Source organism: Lampris incognitus, chromosome 12, assembly GCF_029633865.1.
Source record: "Lampris incognitus isolate fLamInc1 chromosome 12, fLamInc1.hap2, whole genome shotgun sequence".
NCBI classification, from domain to species: Eukaryota; Metazoa; Chordata; class Actinopteri; order Lampriformes; family Lampridae; genus Lampris; species Lampris incognitus.
The window spans coordinates 10,365,434-10,374,558 of NC_079222.1; the positions used below are offsets into that span (position 1 = coordinate 10,365,434).

General features: G+C 45.3%; 1 protein-coding gene across 1 annotated transcript in view; it reads left to right on the forward strand.

The window, feature by feature from the left end:
* The window catches only part of mamdc4 (MAM domain containing 4), a 39,433-nt gene extending 31,120 nt beyond the window's left edge, over window positions 1-8,313 (forward strand). Inside the window, exons 25-29 of the mRNA XM_056290894.1 lie at window positions 2,288-2,409; window positions 3,305-3,410; window positions 5,891-6,072; window positions 6,896-6,967; window positions 8,095-8,313. Coding sequence (XP_056146869.1) covers window positions 2,288-2,409; window positions 3,305-3,410; window positions 5,891-6,072; window positions 6,896-6,967; window positions 8,095-8,130 — 518 coding nt within the window. The 3' untranslated portion in view covers window positions 8,131-8,313. The remainder of the gene's footprint in view (window positions 1-2,287; window positions 2,410-3,304; window positions 3,411-5,890; window positions 6,073-6,895; window positions 6,968-8,094) is intronic.
* The last annotated feature ends 812 nt before the right edge of the window (window positions 8,314-9,125 follow it).

Below are 9,125 nucleotides of genomic sequence, written 5' to 3' on the forward strand. Positions count from 1 at the left end.
TACTCCCCTTCCACCTGGTCTCTTGCACACACAGTATACCTACCTTCCTTCTCACCATATCAGCCAGCTCTCTCCCTTTACTGGTCATAGTGCCAGCATTCAGAGTTCCAACTCACAAGCCCACTATCATGCCAAAGCGTGTAATGCACCCACTGGTCCACCGTGTCAATGTCACGGTTTGCCTCCGCTCAGGCATGAAAAGTACACGCATGTATGAAGGTGCAATGCCATCAGGGGGCGATGATTAACTCAATGCCAGCAACTCCCCACGGAAAAAAAGAAGCGTACAGCATTCTCCAAAATCCCTCCCTTAACCCTAACCCTAACCTGCCTTCACCTCTTAACCATCACCCCCTGCTGGCACTGCACCTTCATACACGTGTGTACTTTTCACGCCTGAGCGAGGCAAACCGTGACACTGGCACGTTGGACTGGCGGTTGGACTCTCACCTCCACACTTACCCTTCCTCCTCTCCCATTGCCTCTGGACATGCCTTCCTCCTCTCTTTCTCCTTCGCCTAACGGTAGCATAGTTTCCACCAGCATCCTGCTGGCCAGCAGTACCAGTGGCTGTCATTGGTCATACTGGATTGGCCTCGACCAATCCAGTATGGAAATATGATTTACTTGGTTTGGCAAAGGTTTAACACTGGATGCCCTTCCTGATGCAACCCTCCCCATCTATCCCGGCTTGGGACCGGCACTAAGAATGCACTGGCTTGTGCATCCTCAGTGGCTGGGTTAAACAAGGTATCTATAATACCTAACCTTTATATGACTAAATAGTTTATTACTGACATCTGTGATCATCACATATTGCTTGGCTCTGTTTATGTTAGTGCCTGATCTACAGAAATATTATTTGAAAGTAGACTGAGTTGCCTACCAACACGGGGATCGCCGGTTCGAATCCCCGTGTTACCTCCAACTTGGTTGGGTGACCCTACAGACACAATTGTCCGTGTCTGCGGGTGGGAAATCAGATGTGGGTATGTGTCCTGGTCGCTGCACCAGCGCCTCCTCTGGACGGTCGGGGCGCCTGTTCGGGGGGGGGATAGCGTGATCCTCCCATGCGCTACGTCCCCCTGGTGAAACTCCTCACTGACAGGTGAAAGGAAGCGGCTGGCAACTCCACATGTATCGGAGGAGGCATGTGGTAGTCTGCAGCCCTCCCTGGATCGGCAGAGGGGGTGGAGCAGCTCAGAGAGCAGGGTGATTGGCCAGGTACAACTGGGAGAAAAAGGGGGGAAATTTTTTTTTAAAAAAAGAAAGTAGATTGAGCATCTTGTGTTTGGTTATTTGTAGGTATAATGAAAATGCCTTAGAATGAGTTGCTGTAAAAAGTGATTTATTAATAAGTAGTAGGACAAGCTCACTTACAAGCTCATACTACACACTTGTAAACATTAGCACACAGCTTAAAAATATTATTCTTATCTTATAACACAGTTTGAAATGTTGCAGTGCCTTCTTTCTCTTCTTAATATAAACTTAATCTCTTCCCAATAGCCCTTAGCAGACTAGACCGTCAAAACCAAAACATATACCATAGCCACAACTATTCAGGAGTTTGGGCCGAAACCTGACTTTTGTACTTGTAATTCTGTTGAAAATTATTATTATGTTGAAGACAATCACAAAAATGATGATGGGAAGGATGAGGGGTACTATTATGAAGAGTCAAAGTTGTATAATTTTGGGCTGTTTCTTTTCTTATAGTATAGGGTAACAGTCTAGACCAGTGGTCTTCAGACTAAGCCATTGATGCCCCACATTACATCATATGATTTCATTCATCACAAGCTCTTTGACCAGAGAATGAACAAGAAGTCAGAGAAATTGATAGTTGTATTGTTGGAGTATTAAAGACCGGCATGGTGGTGCAGTGGTTAGCGCGGTCGCCTCACAGCAAGAAGGTCCTGGGTTCAAGCCCCGGGGTTGTCCAACCTTGGGGGTCATCCCGTGTTGTCCTCTGTGTGGAGTTTGCATGTTCTCCTTGTGTCTGTGTGGGTTTCCTCCAGGTGCTTTGGTTTCCTCCCACAGTCCAAAGACATGTAGGTCAGATGACTCGGCTGTACTAAATTGACCCTAGGTGTGAATGTGTGTGTTGGCCTTGTGATGGCCTAGTGGCCTGTCCAGGTTGTCTTCCCGCCTGCCGCCCAATGACTGCTAGGATAGGCTCCTGCAGTCCCGCGACCCAGAGAGAAGGATAAGCAGTTTGGATAATGGATGGCTGGATGGATGGATATTAAAGACCACTGACATATTTTTTTCTCTGTTTCTTCAGCTGACAACCAGCTTAAGGTGTGGATGATAATTGGAGACCACCTCGAACAGTTGTTGGTGGTGAATGAACGAGCGACTTGGAAACGCTATGACATAAACATCACTGCTATTCGGGACTACCAGGTTAGACCCGCACCCATCATCCATAACAAATTAATAATGGTAGTAATAATCCAGCAGTTTTACTCTTGAAATATTTTTAATAACTGAGCTGCTCAATTACCCAAATTACATCACCATACTCAACTCCATTGCTGCTAATTTTCAAGTTACGTTTACTGTTATACTCTCAACCAAGTCTATAGTGGTAATCCGGGTAGCATAGCAGTCTATTCCATTGCCTACCAACACAGGGATCGCTGGTTCGAATCCCCATGTTACCTCCGGCTTGGTCGGGCTTGCCTACAAACACAGTTAGCTGTGTCTGCAGGAGGGAAGCCGGATGTGGGTATGCGCCCCGGTCGCTGCACTAGTGCCTCCTCTGGTTGGTCGGGGTGCCTGTTCAGGGGGGAAGGGGCAACTGGGGGGGAATAGCATGATCCTCCCACACGCTACACCCCTGGTGAAACTCCTCACTGTCGGGTGAAAAGAAGTGGCTGGCGACTCCACGTGTATTGGAGGAGGCATGTGGTAGTCTGCAGCCCTCCCCGGATCGGCAGACAGGATGGAGCAGCGATCGGGGTGGCTCAGAAGAATGGGATGATTGGTCAAGTACAGTTGGGGAGAAACATGGGGAAAATCCACCCCCCCAAAAAAGGGGACGAAAACCTAGTCAGTAGTACAAGAAGTAGATACGTTCTGTGTGTTGCTAAGTGTCTTTATGTGGACAGTATTTCTGGAAGATTATGGGCTTGTTTCACAGATGCAAATTTTATATACTCCTTGAAATAAACTCATCAGTGTTTCTAACTAATAGAAGAACCATATTCGAACAAACCTGTATGTGTACAACTCTCTCACAAAGCTTTCAGAAAACTGACAGCTGTTTTGTATTTCTGTGACTCTTGTGTGTTGTCAGGTTGCGTTGGAAGGGATTAAAGGCACGGCAGGAGTCTTGGCTTTGGATGACCTGGAGTTCACCATAGGGATTAACTGCAATGGAAAAGTAACAGATCCAGTAAAATGTAAGATAATAAATCCACCATTACCAGTACAAGTTAATTTAGTATGTCTGTATTAAAGTACTTATGTAAGTCTATATATGTGCGTATTTATGCATGTATGTACTCTCAGTGGCCACTTTAATGACAGCACTTGTCATTTAACCTAAATAGCTTGATCCTGCAGAAAGCGAATATGGCTGGGGACTCGATACACAAAGCCTGTAGACAGAGTCGAAAAGTCCCAGTGGTGCTTCATTAAATGTTAGAACGTTCAAAACGGCTGGTCTATGCAACTTTGAACATAATAGTATTAATTTGTGCCGAAAAAGCCATCGTCTTTGGTTTTTTTATGCAAGACCTTGTCCAGAGTTTACTGAGAATGGTGAGATAAACAAAAAACATAGTCACCAGCTGCTCTTTGAGTGATAAAGTTAATGAATTGGAGAGATCGGTGAAGAATAAACAACTCATTCAGGCTCTGCAAGACCACGAGTACGCAGATAATGGCTGTGTACAACTAAGATCATGTCCACACCAGGGTTTTCAGATACAATTCACCTTGAAAGGCCAAAACACGGGAAAAGCAGTGAGGCCGATTCTGTTTGGCATGCACAGGTTATTTGAGCTGGACGCTTTACGCTGATCACGTGACAATCATATTTCAGCGTTTTCAAAAAGCTCATGTCTTGATGCATGCTCGATAATCCAGGTAAAAAAAATCAAAGAAGGTTGAATCAGTTCATGTGGATACAATTTTTATTGACAGATACATTTCATCGCTCATCTAAGTGACCTCTTCAGTCTCTCAATCAATCAGTCAAGTTGCTAAATTGACTGCAGGTATCCCTGCCCTTATAAACAATACAGTTGCATAACAACCGAAACAAACGATCAGTTTCATATGCAAACATGGGTGTGGCCATTAACCAGAGTTACAATGGGCATGTGTACTATTCACAGAAGATTTGAGAATGTTTGCAATCACAGCATTGTAAGATAGTGACAGATGTACTCTTAGCCACCCCCCACACCCCACCCCCATTCAGCGATGGTTGTTCCCTCTTTGACTCCCCGTTCAAACCAGTGTCCTTCCCTCCCAAAGAGGCCATCTATGTTAAGAGTGCTTCACAACGTGTACTGCATGGCGGGTCGGTTTCTGTCTCAATGAATTTACCAAGCAAATACTGGCCAAGAGGATGGCACAACACAGGAGAGCTAACGCGTCAGGCCAGGACTCCACAGTCTACACCCATCATCAGGCCAGTGGCCACTCTTTCAAGGATGAGGATGTGCACATCTTTGACAAGGAGGAATGCTGATTTGAACAGGGAGTCAAAGAGGTCATCTATTTTAAGAGGGAACGACCATCCCTGAACCCGGGGGGGGGGGGGGGGGGGACTAAGAGTACATCTGTCGCCATCTTACAATGCTATGATGCAAACATTCCCAAATCCTCTGTGGATAGTACACATGGGCATTAAAACTCTAGTTAATGGTCACACCCATATTTGCATATGAAACTGGTCGTTGGTTTCGGTCGTTATGCCCCTGTATTGTTTATGAGGGTGGGGATATCTGCAGTCAGTTTAGACTGAACTTGTAATTTGTGATATTGGGCAAATAAAATTGACAAATTTACAAATAAATTTGCATTAAATTTGAATTTACAAATAAAATTAACTTAACTTGACTGAAGAGGTCACTAGATGAGTGATGAAACAAACAATAAACGTTGTATCCAGATGAACTGATTCAACCTTCTTTGATTTCAGAAAGCTCAATTTTAGCTATTCACACTAGTATATCACAAGAACAAGAAGATGAGGCTACAGTGGGCACAGTACCACCAAAACTTGATGATTGAAGAGTAGAAAAATATCACCAGGTTCAGCGAATTTCAATTTCAAATTTGACATGCTGAGGGTAGGTTCAGCATTGGGGATAAAAACAGCATGAATCCATGGATCCATTCCGCCTGTTGTTGAATGTTTTGGCTGGTGGTGGTGTGACAGTGTGAGAAATTATTTCATGGATATATGGGACTCTTCATTTCAATTGAGTGTCATTTGAACACCACAGCACACCCAAGCCAAAAATAAAATCTGCAGAAATTGCGTGATACTACTGAGTGAGCATGGACCAAAATCCCTGTGTGATTTCTCCAGCACCTTGTTGAATCCATGCCTCTGAGAAAATGGGGGGGGGGGTGTCTCATGTCTCACCTGACGCTTATTATGTATATTTAATTAAGTGGCCACTGAGTTCATGTATTTATACTATACCTGTTTGTCTTCCTGCCTGTCTGTCTGTACACCTACCTGTCTGTTTGTCATCCTGTTGATATATATGCGCATGTTGTTTTTGCATTTCTGTTTAATTCATTTCATTCATTCGCAATATGTTGAGAAGTAGGTACCAAACATATTTTGTCCTGGTTTCTTTTCATCCCTCGGTTGTTCCCCGGTACAACCAGGGTCAATAATCAATATTCTTTCATATAGCTGATTCAGATAACTATTCCGGAGGTGTTGGAGCATCCGTAATTGTACTCCTGTTGCTGCTGGGCACCCTCATGTTCCTGTTGTATTACTACCTGCGAAGCCGTGAGAAATCCAACCCTGTTTCAAGTCATCCATCCAATCCCTCAGCCAACGCCGGCTTCGGTAATGACACATATGAGCCAGTAAGTATTTCTTTCATCCTAACACTGGACAGTATCATCAGTACAAGTGGTTTTCACGGGACGTCCGGGTGGCGTGGCGGTCTATTCTATTGCCTACCAACAAGGGAATTGGCGGTTTGAATCCCCTACAGACACGATTGTCCGTGTCTGCGTGGGAAGCCGGATGTGGGTATGTGTCCTGGTCGCTGCACTAGCGCCTGCTCTGGTCGGTCAGGGCATCTGTTCGGGTTGGGAGGGGGACCTGGGGGGAATAGCGTGATCCTCCCACGCGCTATGCCCCCCCCCGGTGAAACTCCTCGCTGTCAGGTGAAAAGAAGCGGCTGGTGACTCCACATGTATCGAAGGAGACATGTGGTAGTCTGCAGCCCTCCCCGGATCGGCAGAGGGGTTGGAGCAGCGACCGGGACGACTCGGAAAAAAGGGTAATTGGCCAAGTACAATTGGGGAGAAAAAAGGAAAAATCACCCCCCCCCCCCAAAAAAAGTGGATTTCACATTGATTTGTACAATGAGTGCAAACTGAGCTAGCAACATACGTACTATCATTGATTATGATGAAATGGATTTGTTAATCAGGGTCACGGGGCTCCAGCATCCGAGCCCCGCAACCCTGAGTAGGATAAGCAGTTTGGATAATGGATGGATGGCTTTGTTAATGACAGTGATGTATCTACCAAAGTGGTTGCTTTATTGGGATAACATTTTTAGCACTGTTATTTTTAATGTTATTATAACTATCAGTATAATCAGTTTTACAAATAGCAGCAGTAATAGGAGTAACCGTTGTGCTCTAATATCCATAAACATCTGAATGTCAATTTCAGCAGGACCATGTGGTGGTACCGCCAGCACAGGGTCACCCAGTGGCAGCTGGCTTCAATGATGTAGCAATCCCTGTGAGTGAATGAATGCAGAAATGGTTGTACTTTACTGTTTACTATCTTCATAACATATTGAGTACAGTGACAGAAACTTCAACCAGTAACAGTCAAGATGAACTGTGAAGAGTTAAAATATCAAATTTTTTTGTAGAGCTCTAAATCACAGTTACTGTCTCAGAGAGTTTTACATTCACATTAGATAGATGGAGGGATGGGTGATTGGGTGGGTAGGTAGGTAGGTAGGTAGGTAGACAGACAGTCAGACAGACAGACAGACAGACAGACAGACAGACAGACAGACAGACAGACAGACAGACAGACAGACAGACAACATCTGCCCCAGATGCCGCCATGGAGCAGCACAGTCCATTATCATCAAAATGCCATGGAGCCCTGGAAATGAGAATAAAGTTCTCACGCACACAGCAGGTAGATCCAGGAACAACACTCACACAAAGTGTAAAGGGTGAGAGTGATGCTTGGCTTGGGCTGTCACCATTGGTGAAGACACAGTTATGCACACAAAAAAAACCAAAACAAGGGCATCTGGGTGACATGGCGGTGTATTCTGTTGCCTACCAACACGGGGATCGCCGGTTCTATTCCCCGTGTTACTGCCAGCTTGGTCGGGCGTCCCTACAGACAGAATTGGCCATGTCTGCGGGTGGGGCGCTGGATGTGGGTATGTGTCCTGACCGCTGCATTGGCGCCTGTTCGGGGGGGGGGACTGGGGGGAATAGCGTGATCCTCCCACGCGCTACGTCCCCCTGGCGAAACTCCTCACTGTCAGGTGAAAAGAAGCGGCTGGTGACTCCACATGTATCGGAGGAGGCATGTGGTAGTCTGCAGCCCTCTCCGGATCAGCAAGGGTGTCCACAGAGGTCATTAGAGGCCAAGGCCCAGGTCAATGGAAACAGAGGATGCCTCGCAGACAGAAGCCCCATCACCCCTGTCACTATACTGACCCCAGCAGCAGAAACTCTAGTCCTGAAAACAGGATAAGAGAGAGCTCAGGCACATGTTGTCAGTAGTTGTTAACTAGTTATATTCAAAAGAGTTTTGTACTAATATAGAAGGTAGACCAGTGTATGATGTACTGTAGATTCTGCTCACTTAACATCTCTTTGTTTGTGTTTCTACAGGACTCTCACGAAGTGAGAGAGAGGGAGGTAGCATGAGACAGAGGATCTGTGGTCTTGCCACCTTGAGGTGGCTCTGAGAAATTGGGGCGACATCACAGCAGGAGAACTGCTTGTGTCGTCCCCACAGATACAAACACAAACAGACACACATGCACAAATACACAGCCAAACTCATTCTCCGTCATACACACACACACACACACACACACACACACACACACACACACAAATGCACACATGTACGCACGCACACATGCACCACATGTTAAGAATGTACTGATACATAGGGTAGACCTGATCAGTGAGGCCACAATAGATTTGGCAGGGTTTGGATGGGTTGGAGGTCTCCCTCTCTCTCCAGGTGGACACCTAGCTAGATGGAAGTCAGAGAGATAAGGACGTTGTGCAGATGGAAATATTAACTTCCTCCACATCAGGGCCTACCATGGACTGTGAAGTAGCTGCATTCAGTTTTTGGGCATCTTCACAGGGAGCTTCTGGCTTTGATACCAGGCTCTGGTATTCTGGGTGTAATACTGCAGAATCATGGGAGAAAGTCACCTTTAAATGAGAGAGAATTTGTTTAAAGCCTTTTTCTATGGCTTTGCAGGGAAAGGAAAAAGGAAGGAGTAATTCTCAAGTGAAGGAAGGAAAGTTAGGGCCCCAGATGTCAATTCCTAGATAATGAAGTTGGAAAGGAAATTGGTGGACTGTGATGATACTGCTTGGCAAAAGACTGGACTATGAAGTCTGCAGTAAGCTACATAAACATGTGGACATGAGGGAGGGTTAATTTTAGCACACCTCCAAAATGTAATCGAGCTTTGTTTTATGCTGAAAGAAATAAACTTGGAAACCTTTAAACTTGGTCTTATTTGCTTGTGTGCTTGGTTCTAAGGTTACACCGTCCTACCTGAATTTCCTTGTGTGCATTCAAAATAAAGGAACATATAAATACATGGATAGATAAATGAATAACGAATAAACACTAGATAAATAACACAAACCAAACCATCTGATAACACTGCTTT